This window comes from Bufo bufo, chromosome 9 (assembly GCF_905171765.1).
Source record: "Bufo bufo chromosome 9, aBufBuf1.1, whole genome shotgun sequence".
Lineage (NCBI taxonomy): Eukaryota > Metazoa > Chordata > Amphibia > Anura > Bufonidae > Bufo > Bufo bufo.
In genome coordinates this window covers 75,001,368-75,026,138 of record NC_053397.1, presented here as the reverse complement: position 1 = coordinate 75,026,138, position 24,771 = coordinate 75,001,368, and the positions used below count along the sequence as shown (strand labels likewise).

At 42.0% G+C, this 24,771-nt stretch overlaps 1 protein-coding gene across 2 annotated transcripts in view; it reads right to left on the bottom strand.

Annotated features, from left to right (window-relative positions):
* VAV3 (vav guanine nucleotide exchange factor 3) overlaps positions 1-24,771 on the bottom strand; it is a 259,355-nt gene that overhangs the window by 86,459 nt on the left and 148,125 nt on the right. For both annotated transcript variants that reach the window (XM_040408568.1, XM_040408569.1), the window contains exons 11-15: positions 17,866-17,934; positions 13,202-13,288; positions 10,167-10,252; positions 9,738-9,870; positions 5,285-5,394 (exon numbers count right to left, since the gene is read on the bottom strand). In XM_040408568.1, the coding sequence (XP_040264502.1) occupies positions 5,285-5,394; positions 9,738-9,870; positions 10,167-10,252; positions 13,202-13,288; positions 17,866-17,934 (485 nt within the window). The remainder of the gene's footprint in view (positions 1-5,284; positions 5,395-9,737; positions 9,871-10,166; positions 10,253-13,201; positions 13,289-17,865; positions 17,935-24,771) is intronic.

Below are 24,771 nucleotides of genomic sequence, written 5' to 3'. Positions count from 1 at the left end.
TAACACTGGGAAGTCATTTGTAGAAAAGGATTTGGGTGTAATTGTAGATCAAAGATTAAATAAGAGCATTTCATGTCAATCAGCTGCTTCTAGGGCTACCAGGATACTGTCATGTATTAAGCGAGGCTTGGATTTGCAGGGCAGAGATATAATATTACCACTTTACGAAACTTTGGTGCAGCCTCATCTGGAATATGCAGTTCAGTTCTGGGCACCAGTCCATAGAAAGGAAGCTCTGGAGCTGGAGAGAGTACAAAGGAGGAGGTCTGGACGGTATGGGCAACGGAAGTAGAGATCCAGAAGGTATCGAGTATGTGTCACCTTAGCGCGTGCACAGATACTACAGGCCGACATATAGTTCTCAACACACTTACGCTACCCCGGCCACCAGAATCTACGAGAGATGAGGTCGGCAGTTGATCTACTCCCAGGGTGGTCCCGTAAGAACCGTACAGTGATGTTCCTCAAACACCTTATGACGCAAACAATTTCCTAGAGGGGCAAGACTCCGGTGCGTCTCCCTGGGCCTCTAACACCTTCACCTCTAGGTCAGGGTATAGAGCGGATATCACCACCCCCTCCGACAGTATCTGACTCGGATTTTCAAAATCACCACCTCCAGGAAAACTACGTGACAAGACATCTGCCTTGACGTTCTTAACCCCGGGACGATAAGTGACAATGAAATTGAATCTGGTGAAAAACAAAGACCATCTGGCCTGCCTCGGGTTCAGTCTTTAGCCGACTCCAGATAAGCCAGATTTTTGTGATCTGTGAACACCGTGTTCAGATGAATCGCCCCTTCCAACCAATGACGCCACTCCTCAAAAGCCAAGTTAATCGCCAGCAACTCTCTGTTACCCACATCATAATTTATCTCTGCGGCAGACAGTTTTTTAGAGAAAAATGCACATGGGCGCCATTTACCAGGTGACGGGCCCTGCGATAAGATTGCTCTTACCCCCACCTCGGACGCGTCAACTTCCACAATGAAAGGTTGTGATACATCCGGCTGCACCAATATAGGGGAGGAAGCTAAGCACTCCTTAACCACAGAAAAGGCTGGCAATGACTAATCAAACCACACTGAAACATCTGTCCCTTTCTTAGCAATGTCGGTTAAGGGTTTCACCACTGTCGAATAGTTCTGAATAAATTTACAGTAATAGTTGGTGAACCCCAAAAACTGCATAAGAGCCTTCAGATTTTCTGGTTGATCCCAGTCCAATACAGCACAGACTTTCTCTGGATCCATTCAAAAACCTGAAGATGACAGCAGGTAGCCCAAGAATTGCACCTTATGTACAGCAAAAACACACTTCTCTAATTTTGCGTCCAATTTATTATCTGTTAGGATCTGTCTAGCGTGATTCTGATGAGTCTCCACGTCTGGAGAATAAATTAGTATGCCATCCAAATACACGACAACAAACCTCCCCACCAGGTAATGAAAAATGTCATTCACAAAATGCTGGAAAACCGCAGGAGCATTGGGCAACCCAAAAGGCATGACCAGGTTCTCAAAGTGACCCTCTGGTGTATTAAAAGCCATCTTCCATTCATCCCCTTCCTTGATCCTGACCAGATTATATACCCCCCTTAAGTCCAACTTGGAGAACACCTTGGCATCAACAATCTGGTTAAACAAATCAGGAATCAAAGGAAGGGGGTAAGGATTACGGACAGTAATCCGATTGCGCTCACGGAAATCCAGACATGGCCTAAGAGTTCCGTCCTTTTTTTTAACAAAGAAAAACCCTGCTGCCACTGGAGATTTGGAAAGTCTTACGTGTCCTTTAGCCAAACTCTCGGTAATATACAGTACTGTCTCATGGCCGTTCTTTCGGGTCCAGAAAGGTTATACAACCTAGATTTGGGCAACTTAGCTCCAGGAATAAGGTTGATAGGACAATCATATTCCCGATGCGGAGGTAAATCCTGGCATCCACTTTCAGAAAATACATAGGCAAAATTAGATATAAAAGAGGGTAATGTTTTAGTGGTTAAAGCAGAAAAAGATGTATTCAGACAATTGTCAACGCAATAATCACCCCTATCCAGAATCTGTCTAGCTTGCCAATCGATGGTTGGATTGTGGTTGCTTAACCACGGTAAACCCAGAACCAACGGAGCAGGGAGACCCTCCAAAACAAAACACGAGATGAATTCCTGATGAAAGTCACCCATTCTTAATCGGATGTCTGAGATAAACACAGTTAAAGGTGCAGAATCAATAGCAAAAATGGAAATGTTTTTCTCTAACGCACTTGGAGACAACCCGTGCATACGGACGAACTGAGCATCAATCAGGTTCACCGGCCCCGCTGTCGATAAACACCTCTATCCCCACAGTCTTGGACTCTAGCGCAACCTCGGCAGTCAGGAGAAATCGGGTACTACCAGTCAAAGACAAATGCAGGTTCTCTGACTCCCCTCTCACCCATCCCAGAGTGAGATAGGAATTATCTCACGCCATCCTACAAACTCACTGCTACCATGACTAAGGCCGTGAACAAGGTCTGAGTGCAGACTGAAACGGCCAGTGGCTAAAATCTAATCATATTTGGATGGATTAATAATATTTAAAAAAAATAAGAAGTTTGCAACAGAAAATACGAGTGCTGTGGTCCTTTCCATATCTTATGAGCTTTAAAACTACCACTGAGCACCACCTGCATCCCAGAGGTGTGCCGTTCAACTCTCTTCCTGAGATGGGAATTTTTTATTTTTGACACTGAATGCTTGGACATACAGTACATCAATAAAATATCCCTTTTGTCCGCAGAAAAAACACACTCCCTTCCTACGACTAATACGCTTAAAAGCAGATCCAGGAGTAGCTCCCCCTAATTGCAGGGGTTCATCCCCAGATATAAACCCAGGAATATCTTCACCCAAAGTGTCAGAGGAAGATGATACATTATGTTATAGTAAATCCTGAGAGTGGGGGCCCCTAGATATCTCTCTCTCTAAGGCGTCTATAAATGCGTACTGCAAGAGACATAGCGGCTTCCAGAGACTCAGGATTCTCATGAAAGGCCAAAGCGTCCTTCAGCCTCTCTGATAATCCCTGACAAAACTGACTACGGAGAGCCGGATTGTTCCACTGAGTATCCGTAGACAAACCTCCTAAACTCAGAGCAATAGATCTCAGCAGAACGCTCTCCCTGAGGAAGGCCACGTAGCTTGGTCTCGGCCAGGGAGGTCCGATACGGGTCATCATAGATGAGACCCAGAGCTTTGAAAAATGTATCCACCGACCGGAGAGCCCATGACTGAGCGTCCCCTTTAAACAAAGAAATAACCACACCAACTCACTGAATCTTATCCCCAGAAGAGTGTGGCCGTAGCCTAAAATACAATTTGCACGCCTCCCTAAACAAAATGAAATTATCACTTCCCCCAGAGAATCTGTCCAGGAGGGCAACTTTAGGTTAGAGACAGGCCAGGTAACCACCACTAGGACCAGCAGTCTGTGGTCTCTGGTTCTGCGAGACGGTCGGGCGGAGGTCAGCTACCTCCAAAGACTGTGCGGCCAGTGCAGCAATAGGATCCATGGCTGTAGTGGAACAAGCAAAAAAATGACGGTTTTGGCGGTTTATAATATCACGTTCGGGTGTGGGAGGGAAACACCACACCGAACATAGGAGGGAAAGGGGTGAGAGCATAAAGCCTGGAAACTAGGGAAATGAGACTATTAACTTCAAGTGGCTATGGCAGCACCAGGAACTCAGCCGAGATCCACACACCAGCTATCCACAACTCACTGAAGCTATAAACCGCATAGCACAGTAGGAGAAACAACAAGAAATAGAGAAAATTTAAATGACCATAATAGCCACACCTGGGGAAAGAAGGTGTGGCAAGCACCAGAAACAACACAGACGTCATTTGATCCAAACAGAAAACATGTCAGATCAAACCACGTGTTGCCAGTCTCACCGATCTCCTGCCACCTGTCGCGAGAATGTCCGTGACACTATATGTAGATTCAAGGATAGCCATATTTATTTATTTATTTAAAGGGGTTGTTCGGGTTCAGAGCTGAACCCGGACATAGCCCCTCCTTCACTCATTAAGCAAGAATGAGCGGAGCATTAGAGCATTTTTCATCCCCGATACTCCCTCTTGCCCTGTGCTGCAAAGGCTTTTTCTTTATCTCCAGTGACGTACCTGGTCTTAGCATGGGTATGCTAGGCGGAGGTTTCCATCTACCAGGGTGGTCTTTAGCTCTGCCCTAGCCTGTAAAACACCTCCACCTAGCAGTGTAAGAATGTAAACAAAACAGCCCTTGTCGTGTGGGATGCAGCGCAGGGCAAGGGGGTGCACTGGAGCAAGAAATGCTCTGATGCTCCACTGATTCATGCTGAATGAGTGAAGAAGGGGTTATGTCCAGGTTCAGCTCTGAACCCAGACAACCCATTTAAGGGAGCATTCACATAACCATATGTTGGTCCACAAAATACGGATGATGTCCATGTCAGGTCTGTGTTGCTTCCGTTTTTGTGGACCCATTCAAGTATTGGACATGTTCTATGTTCGGCGAAACTGACAAACTGATGCGGAAAACACACGGATGTCTTCTGTGTGCTTTCCACATCAGTATGTCCGTTTTGCAAAAGATAGAATATGTCCTATTCTTGGCCACAAATGTGGACCACAGACCAAATACGGACGTCATCCCTATTTTGGTAATCCACATTTTGGGGGCCACAAAATAAATATGGTTGTGTGAAAGCCCCCTAAATTGAAGATATTCTTCATCACATTTCTAGAACGGTGTCTTCCCTATAGCTGCTGCTATAAACTATACAGTTGTGTCTGATTTGATGACAGAAGAACTTCAACCGATACTTACTGTATGTGCAGCATGAAAAAAATCATTTTTTCACATACATTTTTAAAATCTAGAACTTAATGTGGCACTGTACTTTTATTAAACTTTTAATATGTTATAGGGACATATCAAAAGTTTAGATAGGTGAAGGTCTGAGTGCTGAGACCCCCACGATCTCCAGAACAAGGGGAGAGAAACAAGCACCCAGCATGCTCTCTACTCGCTGAACGAGACGAGACCATCTCGCTTCCTGTCCTGCGTCGAGGAGAGAGAACGCGCTAACTACACAATTCTCTTTCCTTCTTCTGGAGATTGTGGTGGTCTCAGCACTCATACCCCTGCCGATCTAAACGTTTGATATGCCCCTACAACATATCAAAAGTGTAATGAAGGTACAGTGCCACTTTAAAACTTGAAATCATATCTACTTTGCATACTTAAACTTACAACGCCATTGTAAATTGTTCCAGCAACTTCTTCTTTAAATCTCTGGTCTTGCAATAGATTTCAAAGCCATTTTGCCCCTGTACATGTGTAAGATAGAATCCATACGACCACTGCAAAAAATACAAATATGACAATATCAACTTAAGGTTAGATTCACACATAGTTTCTTTCCTGTGTTTGTGTTTGATGAGATTTCGGGTGCTTCTTCTGCAGGAAATACGCCAACTTCAGATGTTAGCTACACGTCTAGGGGAATTTGAAAAACAAGGACACACATGCATTTTTTGCTAGCGGTGGTTTTCAACTGGAGTGAGTTTTGTGTTCATGTTTTTTTCTTCTTTTATTTTTAAAGAGGCATGCTGAAGCAATGGCATTGGGGAAAACACCTGAAATAAATGCAGTACACATATGTAAAGAAAAAGCCATAAAACAGCATGTGACATGCAAAAAGCTACATGCATTTTTACCAGTATTTTTTAGCAATAAAAAAACCCCAAAAACATCAAAGCACATTCATCTGTGAAGGGGCCGAAGGGGGTAATAAACATGGACACATCTAGCTGACCTACAGGGGAAGGGGTTCTCTTTTGTTGTTTCATACATTCACTGAGTACCTACAGAATCTGATTTTTAATTGTTTTTCTAACCATATATATTTGTATTTGCAACATTTTCTGTATGTTCCTATATGATCTTTCTAGTCATCTGCATCTTTGGCAGAAGACCAGCTGAAAGGACTTTAACACCAGTGTGGGCCATAGTGTGTTGCAGATGTGGACGGTTGCTGCTTCCAAATGCCTGGTGCCAAGCTAAACTGGCTGAACATCTAAAACCACCGATTTTGTTTGGACTAACCGATCATCTAATGGGTATGGGAGGGCCCCTACCTATATGCTCCTGACAGATGTAGGGGGAAAGAAGGATCAGCCTGTTGGATTTAAACATACCTGATGGTTTTGTTTCCAGGGGAGCTAAGCTGCTGAATGGCAGTGCATGTCATCTGTATGGATATTCAGGTGTAACAGCTATAGACATTATATGGCTAGCTCAAAGGGTTTACCATGAATTTTTTACTGATGACCTAGGGTAGGCCATTAAGATCAACAAATCCTGGACAACTCCTCTAAGAAAATATGAGAAACTCACGAATTGGTCGGGGTGGGGGGGTTGTTCTGGAGGAGGATCATGGTAATGTTCAGTGTATAAGGTCCCTTTCACATGAGCAACGTGTGTTAGGGAGAGCACCTGTCCTGACCTCCCAGCACTGACCAGGTCGCATAGCTGTCATGGTCATATTGTTGTTTGACCGTGACGCGGTTGCCGTGCAGACTCGTTGCTGTTGGAAACGTGTAGTTTTTTGTTTGCATGTGCAATTCCCCTTTAAGGTGTGCCTCCCTGCTGTTTGGTGTGCTAGGGGTTAATCTTCTAGCTAGTAGGGATTGTGGTGTGTCCTGGGTGTGGCCGCAAGCTTGTTATATACCTGTGGCTTGCAGGCTGGGGGCAGTGGTTCTACAGCCTTGTTTGGTGATGGAGCTCTGCTCCTTGCCTGGGTGATTCTGCCCAGTCCTTGAGGGGCCTCCTTATTGGACATAAATTGTCTATCCTTATGTATGCGCCTGATTCCCTACCTCACTTGTTATTTGTTAGGTGTGGGTTTATGTTCAGGGTGTCTTGTACGTCTTTATGGTTGTTACATGTCTGGGCTGTTGTTGGTGTTTGTCCCTACATGTATGTTTGACGTTTGCCCTGTATGTTGATGCCTGTTTGCAGTGCTGCTTGGGGCTGCCATGCACTGTGTGAGCATGGGGGGCTCTGGCAGAGTTGGTATGCTGGATTCCTGTTGGTCGTTTGTACAGTGACCTGCTGTGTGTTCGGGCTCCTGTACTTGTGCTCGGGTTCCAATTGTGGAGGCTTCGGCAGGTAAGTGAGTAGTCTTGTTGTTCTTACCTGCCGATCCTCTAGCTGTGTATGGGTTTACCTTTTCCCTGCTGCTAGGCCTTTAGAGACTCCTGTTCATCCATGTCTGAGAAGAACAGGTTGTCTCTCCCCTGCTCCTATGTGAGGGATTATCAGGGCGACTCAGGGCCATAGGTATCCTGGTATGAGCCGTCCTACCATCCAGGTCCGCTCATACGGTGAGGAGTTAGGGTGAGGATTAGGGACGCTATAGGAGGTGACCTGCTCCCTGATTCCGGCGTCCTGGCCTAGCTGCTTCCATTATCCCTTTACATTGTACGGTGGGGGGGTTTTCCCCACTCCCCACCGTGACAATAGCATTATATTGATTTATGATGCTATCTAACCCTTAGAGGTCTGGAATGTATTGGATAACACTGACATCATTATGGATGCAAATGGATGCAAACTGCAAACTGTTCATAACAGATGCTCAAATAACGGATCAGAGGAACACAAAACAAAACAGTAATCTGAACCCTTGGCTTCAGTTACAATATCTAGCACATGAAAGAATCCCTTAGGCGTCAGATGAGTGTATTTGCAATGTGTATATAGTCCGGATTTAATGTACAATCCTGATCAAAAGTTTAAGACCACTTGAAAAATGGCAAAAAATCATATTTTACATTGTTGGATCTTAACAAGGTTCCAAGTAGAGCTTCAACATGCCACAAGAAGAAATGGGAGTGAGACAAAACATTTTTTGAGCATTCAATTAATTAATTAAATAACGATTAAACTGAAACAGGCTGTTTTTCAGCTGATTCAAATTTTAGGACCACATGCCTTTAAAAGGCCAAATCTGTGCAAAGATGTGGATGCATTGTCATTTTCTGTCAGGTAGTCACACGTGGTGATGGCAAAGGCAAAAAAAACTCTTTTTGAACGTGGTTGGGTTGTTGAACTGCATAAGCAGGGTCTCTCACAGCGCGTCATCGCTGCTGAGGTGGGACGGAGTAAGACAGTCATTTGGAATTTCTTAAATGATCCTGAGGGTTATGGAACAAAAAAGTCAAGTGGAAGACCCAAAAAAATTCCATCAGCACTGAGCCGGAGGATCCAATTGGCTGTCCGTCAAGACACTGGACGATCCTCGACCCAAATTAAGGCCCTTACTGGTGCTGACTGCAGCCCCATAACCATCAGACGGCATCTGAGACTGAAGGGCTTCAAAAACAAAAAACGCCTTCAAAGACCTCGTCTCCTTGAATGCCACAGAACGGCTCGTTTGGACTTTGCAAGAGAGCACCAAACATGGGACATTCAAAGGTGGAAGAAAGTTTTATTCTCTGATGAGAAAAAATTTAACCTTGATGGTCCTGATGGTTTCCAACGTTACTGGCATGACAAGCAGATCCCACCTGAGATGTTTTCTACGCGCCACAGTGGAGGGGGCGCCATAATGGTCTGGGGTGCTTTTTCCTTCAGTGGAACAATAGAGCTTCAGGAATAGAATAGAGCGTCAAACGGCCGCTGGCTATGTCCAGATGTTGCAGAGAGCATTCCTCATGACTGAGGGCCCTCGTCTGTGTGGGAACGACTGGGTTTTTCAACAGGACAACGCTACAGTACACAATGCCCGCAGGACAAGGGACTTCTTCCAGGAGAATAACATCACTCTTTTGGCCCATCCTGCGTGTTCCTCTGATCTAAATTCAATTGAGAACCTTTGGGAAAGGATGGCAAGGGAAGTTTACAAAAATGGACAACAGTTCCAGACAGTAGATGGCCTTCGTGCAGCCGTCTTCACCACTTGGAGAAATGTTCCCACTCACCTCATGGAAACGCTTGCATCAAGCATGCCGAAACAAATTTTGGAAGTGATAAACAATAACGGCGGAGCTACTCATTACTGAGTTCATGTTTGGAAGTTGGATTTCTGTTTTGGGGGGGTTTAGTTATTTTTTGGAGGTGTGGTCCTAAACTTTTGATCAGCTGAAAAACAGCCTGTTTCAGTTTATTCGTTGTTTTCATTAAATTAAATTAAATGCTCAAAAAATGTTTTGTCTCACTGCCAGTTCTTCTTGTTGCATGTTGAAGCTCTACTTGGAACCTTGTTAAGATCCAGCCATGCTAAATATGGTCTTAAACTTTTGATCAGGACTGTATCACAATCCGCTGCTAATGTTAATGAATGGAGTTATTCACATGGGCGATTAATTTCCGTCAGTATTTGAAATCCGCAGCATGTCCGAGTTTTGTGCGGTTTTGTTTCCCAATACGCACATTACAGTATGTGCAGTGCATAAATAATGAAGGAAGAAAGAAATACCCATGTCAATCCTGATGACAATACTGATGGTATATCATCAGGATCCTGAGCCAGAATACTGACGAATTTCAATACCTTAGGCAAACCCCTTTTTCAGAATGTCCCTGCTCACAAGCTGACACTCTTGTCAGGTACTTTCTTACGTTTTCACAGCTATTGATCGATCTCCCTTTTCTGCTTTCCATTACACATTCGTTTGCTAATAGTGACTTTCCATTTTACCTTTTTATTCTCCTTGTCGTTAGTTGGATTATTCGTTAGTTTGTATTTCTGCAGATCTATCACTTCCTTCATTTCATAATTGTCCCCTCTTCTTTTGCACACAATGACAGCCAGATCGAACAGAAATATATATCTAGGAAAGAATGGAAATTTCAGCATTATCTGTGTTCAATAGTTGTAAAATTAAATTGATTTAATCTAGTCACTTGGGTTCATGCTGGGAGGAACCCTCCAGGTCACTGTGTCCCTTTAGATTAGTAAACATGCACCTGTCAGGGGGTCACCAAATAAACATGTCACTGTCATTACACTTAGCCTTTATTCATGGGGATATAAACGTCAATAGGTCAGAACACTTCTCACGTCAAATAACCATCTACGTAGACAAGCATGTCCCAGTTGGGTGTGCTGATGAATTGGACTCTTTACCTGTCCTGCCGCGTGCGCTTGTCCAGTGTACTAAACTTGATTTCACCATCCACCTTCGGTCTTCCGAATAACACCAAGGGCTGATTCTAGATACAAAAGAACACTTCCCATTTATAATGTCCTTTTCCCTGGAGATAAAAGCTGATGCTGCAGCTGGAGATTTCATAGCTTCACAATTTTTAAAGTTAGTCTATGTTTAAAAATGGAAGTTTTAAGGGATGAATGTATCACGTCCTGCACTCCAGAAGTCTGGCTTTAAGGGTACGACCACATGGTCAGGTATCTGCATCCAGTTTTCAAAGCCAAAATCAGGAGTGGAACTTCAAAAAAAGAGAAAATATAAAAGGACAGATATGATGTCTCCTCTTTTTTTTTAATTCATTCCTGGTTTTGGCTTCCAAAATTGCATGTAGAATTGCCATACTCTGTAAAGTAAAAAAAATAAGGCTCTTGCAACCTTTTCTGCATATTTGGGAAAGCATTTTGCCACATACTGCAATTTTTTCCACTGATTCCAGTAAGTATAATAAATAAGCAGGGATTTAAACTGGTTCCTTGCAGTGTTTCTTCCGTTTTCCTAAGTGCTTTTTATATCAGTAGCAGGATTGTCTGTGTATGCAATCTAACCAAGCTCCATGCTCCATAAAGTTTTATGGGTTTTAAATATCTAATGTTTCATATATTTTACATTCTTAGAAAAAAATACCCATTCGTTAGCATTGCAGATAAAAAATGTAGAACCCTGGTTGGAAAATTATACAGTAAGACAGTATAGCGAGGTACTGAAACTTTTCTGCAAGTGACTGACTAATAACAGAAAAATACCGTATCCACAGCCATGTATTAATTATCTTCTCCTGCCCTCTTGTGGTAATTCATGATATTACTCTTTAAATTAACAGAGAACACCACATACGGTGTATTTGGAAAGTCTTCACAACCTTTCACTTTTTTATCATATGTTATGTTGCGAGCTTGTGAGAAAATGAAAAAAAAAAAAATCTAGTTTTTCCCTGTCATTCTGCACTCAATACTCAATAATGATAAAGTGAAAACAAAATGTTTGAAATTTGTCTTAATTTGTTGAAAAGGAAAGAGTAAAATCTTGCATTCACATAAGTATTCAGACTCTTTACTCAGGACTTAGTTGAAGCCCCTTTAGCAGTGATTACAGCCTCCAGTCTTCGTGGGTATGATGCCACAAGGTTTGCACACCTGAATTTGGGTATTTTCTACCATTCTTTTCTGCAGATGCTCATAAGGTCTGTCAGGTTGGATGGGGGCTCTCAGCGGACAGCCTTTTTCAGGTCTCTCCAGAGATATTAGATTGGGTTTAAGGCTCTTCCTGGGTCACTCAAGGACATCAACAGATTTGTCCCTAGGCCCCTCCTGTGTTTTCTTGGCTGTGTGCTTAGGGTCACTGTCTTGTTAGGAGGTGAACCATCAGCTCAGTCTGAGGTCCAGGTTTTCATTAAGAATATCTCTGTACTTTGCTCCATTCAGTTTTCCCTCGACCCTGAACAGTTGCCCTGCACCAAAACTTTTCATGAGTCTTTTACTGAGGAGAGGCTTCTTTCTGGCCACTGCAATAAAGCCCAGATTGGTGGAATGCTGCAGTAATGGTTGACCTTCTAGAAGTTTCTCGCATCTGCACACAGGATAATTGGAGCTCAACCAGAGTGACCATTTGGGTTCTTGGTCACCTCTCTTACAAAGGTCCTTCTTCCCCAATAAATTATTTTGGTGGTGAGGCCAACTCTAAAAAGAGTTCTGGTTGTTCTAAACTCCTTCCATTTTAGAATTACGGAGGCCAATGTGCTCCAAGCAGCTTTCAGCATTGCAGAAATTACTTTGTACCCTTCTCCAGATCTGTACCCCTACACAATCCTAACTCTGAGCTCTATAGGCAGTTCTTTTTGTCTCATGGCTTGGCTTTTGCTCTGATATGCATCATAAGACATTTTAAAGACAGGGGTATACATTTCCAAATCAAGTCCAAACAACTGAATTTACCACAGCTTGACTCTAATTAAGGTGTTAAAACATCTAAAAGATGATATACTGTAAGAGAAATGGGACGCCCCCAGAGCTAAATTTCAGGTCTCATAGCAAAAAGGTCTGGATACTTATGTCAATGCAAAAAAAATATTTTTCCCTTTTAATACAGTAAATTAGCAAACATTTCCAAAATTCTGTTTTAACTTTCTCATTAAGGGGGATTAAATGCAGATTAATGGGGGAAACCTTTTAGCGCAACATATCAAAATGTGAAAAACGTGAAAGGGTCTGAAGACTTTCTGAATGCACTGTATAAAAATTTATGAAAACATAAAAACTGGAATGGATTTTCAAGTCTTAACTTCCCAAACAATAGCTGGTTGCAATGGATAACTCTTACAGTTCTTATTTGTCTCATGTATGACTTCATCCTGAAAATAAGCCTCAATAAATATGACCATGGTTAAAGAGCTTGTCCTGGTTAAAGATCACTTTTTACTTTTATGACTTGTTAATTAATGTCTATGCTTTGTGCATATGTGTTGGAAGTGATTTATGTGAATACTTGAGCATGTGCTAAACAACATTCATGTGTATATTCCTATCCACTTGGAATAAATCAGTTACAATGATTTACCTGCATACACACCATGTCTAACATACATTATAACTTGTAATCTTTTACATAAAAGCATGCTGTGTATGTGTTATCTAAAATGGTTTAGCAGTCAGTACTTTATCATAAAGTTATGGAGCCCCATGCAGATCTCTGATTTATGTCGTATGCTATACTAAGATCATTTGAACATATTTGGTGGAAAGTATACAACCAATATATTATAATAGGAAATACAGTTGCCTTCCAAGAACTATCCAACAGTTGATAATGGACAAAAGGTATCAGGAATCATGGACGGCTGAACCATCTGCAGTCTCGAGCATCGTGTTCGTATTCCCAATTATACGATGTCAATAGCCCTTTAAGATAATTCTTAGAACATTTAACCATGCTTACAATATGAGAAGGAAATACTCACCAGGTTCTCAATGCAATTTTGATATTGCTCGATTTCCCGAATAGTCTCTGTGTCTCTTTTAACCTCATTCACATATTGAGCTAAATCCTGTAAATGAAAAAGACACATTTTTACTGGTGTAATGTACAGTTGTAATATAAATTTAAGTGCCGTTATTGAAGCTTTCATATCAACATCTTTTAGTTTACTGGCTAATATGCTACCATCAATTACAGTATTTTCAGCAAAGTCAATATAAGTCTACGTATATGGTTCACTCTGCATACTAACATAGTTATGTAAGGCTGAAAGAGAAATACAGCATGTCTATCCCCTTCAGCATATTTTTCTGCAAAGTCAATCCACAGGAAGGCAAAAAACATGAATCAGAAGGCAATTTTCTTCATCTTAGGGGGGAAAAAATCTTCCAGACTCCAAATATGGCAATCGTCGAAATAACTTCCTAGATCAATAGCCCTTCTCCAGTAATCTAGGAAATACGACCTGTAATCGGGTGTATGCACAGATTTTCTGCAGCGTTGTACAGTACCAGCTTAAACAGATGAAATTTTCAAAATCTCAAGTACACGGTGCATACATTTTCTGCCTAGAAATCGATCTGTGGCGGGGATTTTAAAATCCACAGTATGTCAATTGTTTGTGTGGATTTTTAGTGCAGATTTGATCTATTGCAAAGGGTGAAACCTGGGGCAAATTCCCATCAAAACTCACAAGTAACACATGCAGATTTTGGCGCGGTGGTAACACAGCAAAAACCATGTAAAAATCTGTATAAAACTACACTGCCATATGAATGCAGAATGCACCCATAATGATACTCTCCAGAAAAGCATTCAGGTGCCTCTTTTAGTGAATTCACCACCAAGACCTCCTCTGGCAGAGAGCCCATAGTCTCACTGCTAACACTAAAGAATCCCCTTCTAAGTTGGAATAGAAACCTTCTTTCCTCGAGATATAGAGGATGTCCACTTGTTATAGCTGCAGTCCTGGGTATAAATATATCATGGTAGTCACCACCTAATATGAAGACACTAACTTTTTTGACATTTTGTGATGTTGCAGCCTTGTGCTAAAATAAAAAACAAAACAAGCGTTTCCTCATCATTCTGCATTCAGTACCCCCAAATGACAAAGTGAAAACCAAATGTTTGAAATATTTGCTAATATATTGCATTGACATAAGTATTCAGGCCTTTTACTCAGGACTTAGTAGAAGCACCTTTAGTAGCATTTACAGCCTTCAGTCTTCTTGGATATGATGCCACAAGGTTTGCACACCTGGATTTCGGGATATTCGGCCATTCTTCTCTGCAGATCCTCTCAAGCTCTGTCAGGTTGGATGGGGACATCAGTGGATAGTCATTTTCAGTTCTCTCCAAAGATGCTCAATTGAGTTCAAGTCAGGGCTCTGTCTGGGTCACTCAAGCACGTTTACAGAATTGCCACTTGTCCTGGCTGTGTGCTTAGGGTCATTGTCTTGTTGGAAGGTGACTCTTCGGCTCAGTCTGATGTCCAGATCACTATAGATCAGATTTTCATCAAGAATATCTCTGTTCAGCTTTCCTTCAACTCTGACAGTCTCACTGTCCCAGCCGCTGAAAAACACCCCCACAGCATGATGCTGCTACCACCGTGCTTCACTGTAGGCATGGTATAGGTGATAAGCACTGCCTGGCTTCCTCCAGACATGACCCTTAGAACTGGCAGAAAGTTTGAATTTTGGTTTCATCATAACAGAGAATCTTGTTACTTACAGTCTGAGGGTCCTTTAGGTGCTTTTTTGTAAACTCCAGGCTGGCTTTTCTGCATATTTACAGAGAAGCTTCTTTCTTGCCACTCTGCCATAATGCCCAGATTGGTGGAGTGCTGTAGTGACGGTTCACCTTCATGTATTGTGTAGGGTGGCGCCAAGAGGGAGTCGGGAGAGATATCAGTCGGCCAAATGATTGTTTGACCTGCAGCTATTGACTGTGTATGGCTGCCCTTACTCACCTCTCCCCACTCAGGATACATGCATGCTCAGCCATCCAGAAGTCGGGAAAGATAGTCGTTTAGTTGACAGCTATGTGTGTAAAATGTATGGCCTGCTTTAATGCACAGCTTATGGGATAGGGTGTGTTTGTTTTTAAAAGAACTGATGCTGGGAAGTATAGTTCAATAGTAGGAATTAACGTCGAGTTTTAAAAGAAATCAATATACTGTAGATGTCAGCATGGGACACAGCTGAATGAAAAGGAAGCATATGAGATAGATACAGATGTTTTATTTCACATCCTGAGACATGCACCTTGAGTGTCTTTTAATCAAATACACCTTATAGGAATCTGTAATAGTGATGTTTGCTCTTTAATAGGTAGCTGGCAGGACAGAGAGAAATTCTGCCAAGCGTGTAATGATTTCAGTTTTCCTTCAGGAGTGTACAAATACTAGTTCTGTCTTTTAATAACCTATCACCATAACTGGTGCCAAATTTACTTGTTCCCTAGAACATCTCACCAAATTTATTTTTGATTTTAGGATTACTGTACCATTGGCTTGTCTCAATCAAAAACTTGTGCCTGGTTCCAATTCGCTAGTGTGCCCCTGCAATCAGCTGATCGGCGGGGGTGCCGGGAGTCAGACCCCTGCTGATCTGATAAAATTATCAGTGGCTATACACCATAGCATATTGTGTTTAATTTGACAATTTCAATAGTCGGCAATACTTGTCTTAGGCCTCTTGCACACAAACGTATTTTTTTTCCGTTTCCGTTCCGTTTTTTGCATTCCGTATACGGAACCATTCATTTCAAAGGATCCGCAAAAAAAAAAGGATCGTACTCCGTATGCCTTCCGTTTCGGTATTTCCATTTTTCCGTTCCGTTCAAAGATAGAACGTCATATTATTTTCCGCATAACGGACAAGGATAGTACTGTTCTATCAGGGGCCAGGTGTTCCGTTCTGCAAATAATGGAATGCACACGGACGTCATCCGTATTTTTTGTGGATCTGTTTTTTTGCGGACCGCAAAATACTGAAAAAGCCATACAGTCGTGTGCAAGAGGCCTTAGGCCCCTTTCACATGGGCGAGAATTCCGTGCGGGTGCAATGAGTGATGTGAACGCATTGCACCCGCACTGAATCCGGACCCATTCACTTCAATGGGGCTGTGAACATGAGCAGTGATTTTCACGCATCACTGGTGCGTTGCGTGAAAATCGCAGCAAGCTCTATATTGTGCGTTTTTCACGCAACACAGGCCCCATAGAAGTGAATGGAGCTGCGTGAAAATCGCAAGCATTCACAAGCAAGTGCGGATGCGGTGCGATTTTCACGCATGGTTGCTAGAAGACGATCGGGATGGGGACCCGATCTTTATTATTTTCCCTTATAACATGGTTATAAGGGAAAATAATAGCATTCTTAATACAGAATGCTTAGTAAAATAGTGATGGAGGGGTTAAAAAAATAAAAACTATTAATAAACTCACCCTAATCCACTTGAACTCTCAGCCTGGCATGTCTTCTTTCTTTTTTGATGAAAAGGACCTGTGGTGACATCACTGTGGTGATGGACCATGTGATGAGCGCAGTGACATCATCAAAGGTCCTTTAGCCAGGTCCTGAAGAAAGTAGAAAGAAGAGGAGATCCACTACGCGATCAAGTGGATGGGGTGAGTTAAATTTGTTTATTATTTTTAACCCCTCAATGGACATTTTACTAAGCATTCTGTATTAAAAATGCTATTATTATACAATGCTATAAGGGAAAATAATAAAATCTACACAATACCGATCCCAAACCCGAGCTTCTGGGAAAAAGTCTGGGTTCGGGTCTGGGTACCAAACATGCCGACTTTTCTCACGCGCGTGCAAAACGCATTAAAACACTTTGCACTCGCGTGGGAAAATCGTGCATTTTCCCACAACACACTCGCATCTTGTCCGGCCCTCACACACGACGCCCGTGTGTAAGAGGGCTTAACGTGTAAAGACTCACAAATATTTTAGATATATGGGAAAATATGTACCAATGCAATCATTAGATGCAAAACCATCAAGCAATGTGCCCCATTCAGCTTTTTCCTCAGGCCTCAGCTTCAGCTTCATTGCAATATTGAATAATCTATAAATGTAAAGTGCCATACACTTCCTTCACAATCAGAAGCAACAGTCAAACAGTCGTATAAATTAAAGGGGTTTTCCAAGACTATTTTTTACTGGTGACCAATCCTCTGGATAGGTTGTCAATATGTAATCGCTAGGGGTCACCCTGGGACGCCCGCTGATCAGCTCTTTGAGAAGGCACCGGCGCTTTCAGCCTCATGTCAGCTCACCAAGCACAGCACCTTACATTGTACAGCGGCTGTGCTTGGTATTGCAGCTCAGTCCCATTCACGTAAATGGGGCTGAGCTGTGCCTGTGACGCTACATGGCCTAGGTAAAGCTGTGAGAAGGCTGCAGCGCTACTGTGAGCCTCGCTGCCTTCTCAAACAACTGATCAGCGCAGGGCCCAGTTGTCGGACCCCACCGATCAGATACTGATAACTAGTCCAGAGGATAGGTCATTAGTAAAAAAAAATAAATCTTGGAAAACCCTTTTAAATATGTGCATCATTAAAAAGTGAAAGGCCAGCTTTTGAAGTATTCACCTACATACAGTGGGCAGTACAAGACCACTTACCTTCATAGCGTCCAGTGACAGACGTAGGTTGTTTTTCTCTAGTTCATCAGTAGTGTGTTTAACCAATTCCTTAAACAAAATTACATTACATTAGAACACATTAAGGCTGGGTTCAGGCGCCATTGTTCTGCTCCGTTATAGGTGCAGTACAACAAAGTTTATGGAATCGCTAGAGTCGTCAAATGATAGTAATAACAGTTCCCAACCGACCCCTTTGACTATAATGGGATCTGTCGAATTTTTTATAGAAAACCAGACATTTTACCAGAAGAAAAAGTGAAGCAGCCTGTACATTACGCAGATGTGAACACAGCCTGCACATTACACAGATGTGAACACAGCCTGTATATTACACAGATGTGAACACAGCCTGTACATTATGCATATGTGAACACAGCCTTTATATTACACAGATGTGAACACAGCCTGTACATTACGCAGATGTGAACACAGCCTGTACATTACGCAGATGTGAACACAGCCTGTACATTACGCAGATGTGAACACAGCCTGTACATTACGCAGATGTGAACACAGCTTGTACATCACGCAGATGTGAACACAGCCTTTATATTACACAGATGTGAACACAGCCTGTACATTACGCATATGTGAACACAGCCTTTATATTACACAGATGTGAACACAGCCTGTACATTATGCAGATGTGAACAGAGCCTGTACATTACGCAGATGTGAACACAGCCTGTAGATTAAATATATAAAAAGCTGTAGTACATGGGTCTGTACATTATATTATAATTCGTGGATAACGTGTAGTTTAATCCACTTTGAACTCCAGCCTGATAATGAACACCTAGTCTGATCCAGTGCATTATAGCAAACATGTGTGCTCCTGATGTTCTGTAGTTGGTACACAAGTTAATTCATAGACTGAAAGTAGCTGCGTGAAGTATTAGGAACATAATATGTAGAGAAAAAAAATCCCTACCCATCGACAACAGACAGCAATCTTGAAAAACATTGAATTAAATACAAATTGTGGTACAAAGCTGCAACATGTTTTATTATAAATTATATTATATAATGTTTTGCGCCTTTTTATATATATGTTATTGATTTTTTATACTATCCAGGAATGTGTATGGAACTTCACCATGTAGGTACATCTAAATACATTATTCAGATATATAAAAAACAAGTTTAATAAGACATTACTTTATTTCTTTACCTCTCCCAGGGTTTGCAGGTGCCCTATTTCCTATCATATAAACCCATAAATCTCCAGGTCTAGAGCTCTAATGTAGATAAAATTCTTCGGAATCACAGAAAGCAAGAAATAAAACTTAACTTTTAATAGCTAATTTAATGTTAAATCACTTCATATTACTCTGAGATACCAGTAAGCGACAATCCATATCTCATATTTTATATTTTAACCATAAACACAAAACCAAATCTACAAGGGGAGACCAACATAATGGGTGCACTAGGGAAAGATGTCCCTGCCAGATCCCTGGCTAATACCCTGATGGTGGGTGGCCTGTGGTCCCGTGCCTACCCTGTCTCACCCTCTTGTTACCCTAAACACTCCCAACGCGTTTCCCCAAATAGTGGTTCATCAGGGGAATAATATGGAGTAATTATTCATCAAAACAAAAACAGGTTATGGTCAAAATGTAATCCAAAAGTTTGTATTAGTAATCAATCAACGGTATGTGGAATGCGTTTTCTGTAAGTGGAGCGCTTTTGCGTTCCACTGACCGGATTTCCGCTATTGAGGGGACACACGTGGAATTGGCGTGTGCTCCATTAGCGGGATACAGTATGTAGTGTACGAGTTAGCACTATAAGAAGGGGCAAGATCAGGCTCTGGGGAAGCATCCATATAGTGTTGGACCCCGGAGTACCGGTCATATCAGGAATTCATCCAATACATACGTGAGAGGTCCTTCAGAGTTCGGACCACTATCTGTTCTTATGTCTATTGATGAATATTTATTAAATTGATCATGAACTGTGAGACCATATGTGGTTAAAATCATGCACCAGGCTGAAGGATTGATTGACATACTTAGTTTTGATCTTCTTTTCCCCTCTGGATAATTTATCATGTTATTGGAGTATGAAGTACTACTTAGATTTTTCTATATATAATCATGTGGGCATAATAATGATAAACAACTTTGTTGGTATCCCCGTTACGATCATGTTTGTTTGAGATTTGGTATCCCCGCTGTGATCATGTTCATCTGAGATTTATGCGCTAACAATCATGTGTTTTTCCTTTTTTTTATCGGTGTCCATTGATTATCATACGGCACGGGACCACAGGCCATCCACCATCAGGGTGTTCCTGTGGGTTGAGGTATTAGCCAGGGATCTGACAGGGACATCTTTCCCTAGTGCACCCATTATGTTGGTCTCCCCTTGTAGATTTGGTTTTGTGTTTATGGCTCATAAATATTAAATATGAGATATGGATTGTCGATTACTGGTAGTAATATGAAGTGATTTAATATTAAATTAGCTATTAAAAGTTATTCCTTGCTTTCTGTGATTCCGCTGACAAGCCGCAGAAATTGATACATGAGCATCAATTTAATATTTGGAAATTCTTTCCCATCAGTGGGAGCCGGTATTTTCTCAATTTTCCTTTGCTTCAATCCATAGTATTTTTATTCTTATCCATCCACTGCATATCTACAGTATTAGCTTTTACCATGTCTTCTTTACCTGCATTCATTCAGTATTACTATAATTACTATTAGGATAATCAACAGATGAACTATCATAAATCCTAAAGTTGTCTATCTCACTCTTTAAATGAATAATGAAAAATACACATCCATGCGTCCATTTTACCCCATACTGTATGTATTTCTCTGCAGCACCCCAGGGTCCTTTATCTGCAGGACAACTGCCGAACAATAAATCAAATCTGCCTTAGTCTTCCCACTATTTGGATACTGTTGTCTATAGTTTAGAATAGGATATTGAACGCCCTATAGGCCCTGCATTTCCCTCATAATCTCAGAGGGTGTGACTTTCTTTAACCCCTTAAGGACCCGCGCAATACATGTGCGGCGCAGCTGGACGTGACTTAAGGACCAGCGCCGAACAGCGCAAGATCCGCGGGGTGCTGGGGCAGGATCGCGGGGGAAACGGGGCAGGGTAAGGGCATCATGGTGTCTATCCGCCCCCTGCAGCTCCAAGCGCTGCGATTGGCCTGTCAATGAAGACCGGCACATTGCAGCGCTGGAAGCAGAAGGAAGATGCGGGGTTGGTCAGGGGGGTGGGGGGGGGGGTATGGGGAGGTAACCGGTGCTGAACTAGTCAGCACGGGTCTCCTTCGAGGTGAGGCAGGGGACTCCAGTGTTTGGCGTTCCCTGGAACAACGCTCCAGCCAATTGCAGCGCTATAGCAGCACAGGAAAGGGCTGAACCTCTCTGTAGGCATATAAGCAAAACTTCGCGGCACTCTGCTGTCCGTTTGCCGCTGGAAGTCGGGTTCCCACCCCGTCTTGTAAAAAATATAGAAACTCCAGCAATTGAATTGCAAGAAAGGATTTTTTTAATTGATATTGCGGCTGTGTACAATGTGACGTTTCGGCCACACATTGGCCTTCATCAGACTGCAGCAAAAGAAAAAAACTATATAAATAGTGTAATCAAATAATACATACAGATATTTTTATAATATACCATGGCAAATGAAAAGAAAGAAAAAAATTGGAAAAAAGGGGAGAAACAACAGATAAAAAATAGATAAGAAAACACAGAAGCATGATACATAATGAATGGGATCCAGGAGGTTCTGTTATCACATCCACATGTCAGTCAATAACCAGACATAAATCCTAGATCCAGGCATTTCGATCAGGTCCCATAGTAGGGCTACCTCCGCTGGAATCATGTTAAGGGGTATATTGTCCAGATGAAAGGAAGTCCATAACACACATGAATAATCCGTGAACATCAACAGCATTACAGGAGCAAAATCATAACCAAGTATTATCATTATATTGTAATTCAGTCACCAGCAGGGCTTAAAGGTCAGTATCTCCATATTAGTGGAGCATGGATATATAAAAAATATAAAGAATAAGCAGAACAGGATCCATGGGTAGGCAAAGAAAGGGGGGATGAGGGATAGGTAGATTAGTATGCAGTTTAGCTTTTAGTCGTATACAGCATAGTGTACAGGGAAGACCTAGTTGAGATCACCAGCCACCTGGACTTATATATGAGGGGGTATATAGCAGGTATTCATCGTTGTCTGTGAAGGGTGGAAGTATTTCCTACCTTGTGCCGCTTGTTTAAATGGATGTCCATGATGCGGGCGTCAGGGTAAGAGTGCATTCGCACTGACTGGGAAGCGCCTGTGTGAGAAAGGACGCGTGCCCCTATTCAAGGGAGCGCGTCCGGTGTCAGGGGGTGTTTTGCGCAGGCTCAGAGTACGCCGATGCGTGTCAAGCCTTGTTTTGGTTGTGAGTAATATACCGGTATCAGGGGGTGTTGCGCATGCGCAGAGTACGCCGCTGCGTGTCAAGCCTCGCTTTGGTTGTGAGTGATATCTAGAGCGCTCCCGGTCCTAGCGCTTTGAACAGAGCAGGAACGAAGGGAAATAAGGGGTAAAGAATAATAGCAAATCGATGTCTTGATGTTGTAGACAGGATGTAGACAGGAAAGGATAAAAGAAAAGAATAGGACATACGGACATAGGACATACAGACATAGGACATAAAACATATAACATACCATTGTGGAAAAAGGATACTATGGATAGCCCCAGAGTGTAAAGGGCAGTATTATTAATTCATCCAGAAGAAAATGACATAAGTAAAATGGTGGTGGAAATTACGCCTACACGTGCTTACACATACCTAAGTCTAAAGTATAAGAGTACAAAAGGATCTGTCATATATAGGGTACCATAAGAGAGTCTATGGATACAGAGTGATGGGTTTTATGAGAGACAATGACAGGAATGACATAAGTTAGTAAAAAGGAGAAGATATATAGATACCGGAAAATGGATAATATTTCTCAATTCATTATATTATTTCTCACTTCATTATATTATATGTAATTGAGGAATTAAATGAGGCTGTGAATTTCATATTCCCTATTTAGTCCCTTGGGTTCTAGGCTATCAAGAGTGTGAATCCAGTACGCTTCCCTAGTCTTTAACAATTTTACTCTATCGCCTCCTCTCCTACTCGGTGTCACCTGTTCAATCACTTGATATTTTAATTGTGATAGATTATGGCCTGCTGACTCGAAGTGTGCTGGTACTGGGAGTAGTAGATTTTTCAGTCTGATATTCGATTTGTGTTGACATACACGATCACGTATCTTTTGAGTTGTCTCTCCTACATATACAGTACAGACCAAAAGTTTCATTCAAAGAGTTTTCTTTATTTTCATGACTATGAAGGCATCAAAACTATGAATTAACACATGTGGAATTATATACATAACAAACAAGTGTGAAACAACTGAAAATATGTCATATTCTAGGTTCTTCAAAGTAGCCACCTTTTGCTTTGATTACTGCTTTGCACACTCTTGGCATTCTCTTGATGAGCTTCAAGAGGTAGTCACCTGAAATGGTCTTCCAACAGTCTTGAAGGAGTTCCCAGAGATGCTTAGCACTTGTTGGCCCTTTTGCCTTCACTCTGCGGTCCAGTTCACCCCAAACCATCTTGATTGGGTTCAGGTCCGGTGACTGTGGAGGCCAGGTCATTTGGTGCAGCACCCCATCACTGTCCTTCATGGTCAAATAGCCCTTACTTTCAAAGTTTTCCCAATTTTTCGGCTGACTGACTGACCTTCATTTCTTAAAGTAATGATGGCCACTCGTTTTTCTTTACTTAGCTGCTTTTTTCTTGCCATAATACAAATTCTAACAGTCTATTCAGTAGGACTATCAGCTGTGTATCCACCTGACTTCTCCTCAACGCAACTAATGGTCCCAACCCCATTTATAAGGCAAGAAATCCCACTTATTAAACCTGACAGGGCACACCTGTGAAGTGAAAACCATTTCAGGGGACTATCTCTTGAAGCTCATCAAGAGAATGCCAAGAGTGTGCAAAGCAGTAATCAAAGCAAAAGGTGGCTACTTTGAAGAACCTAGAATATGACATATTTTCAGTTGTTTCACACTTGTTTGTTATGTATATAATTCCACATGTGTTAATTCATAGTTTTGATGCCTTCAGTGTAAATCTACAATTTTCATAGTCATGAAAATAAAGAAAATTCTTTGAATGAGAAGGTGTGTCCAAACTTTTAGTCTGTACTGTACCTTACCACATGGACATTTTAGTAGGTATACCACGAAATTGGTGTCACACGTAAAAAAAAAGCCGCAAATTGGGAAGCTTTTACCTGACTGGGGATGATAGAATTGGGGACCTTTTAATGCATTCGAGCACTGAAGGCAATGTACACAGGGAAATGTTCCTGTCTTCTGTTTGTGTATAAAGGTCTGTCTCAGGATAGTCTTAGAGATGCCGATGTCAGCCTTCACAATTAGGTCTCGTAGATTCTTAGGGCGGCGTGTACAGGACAGTATAGGATTTTTAAACTCGGCAATGTCTGGGTAGGCCTTTTGTAGAATGGGCCAATGGTTCCTAATACTATTGATTATCTTATTGGCACTCGGGTGGAAGGTATGAACAAAGGGTATCCTATTACTTACTCCTGTCTGTTTGTCTGATCTGGATTTAACTGTTTCATGGAGAAGGTGTTGTGGATAGCCTCGCGCTAGGAATCGCTGTTTCATTTCTATTATTCTAGTTTGTTGAAGAGGGGCTGTTTTGACTATGCGGCGTATACGTTCAAATTGGGAATGCGGAAGTGACTTTTTAGTGTTTGAGGAGTGAAAACTAGAGAAGTGCAACAAGTTATTGCGATCTGTTGATTTTCTGTACAGATC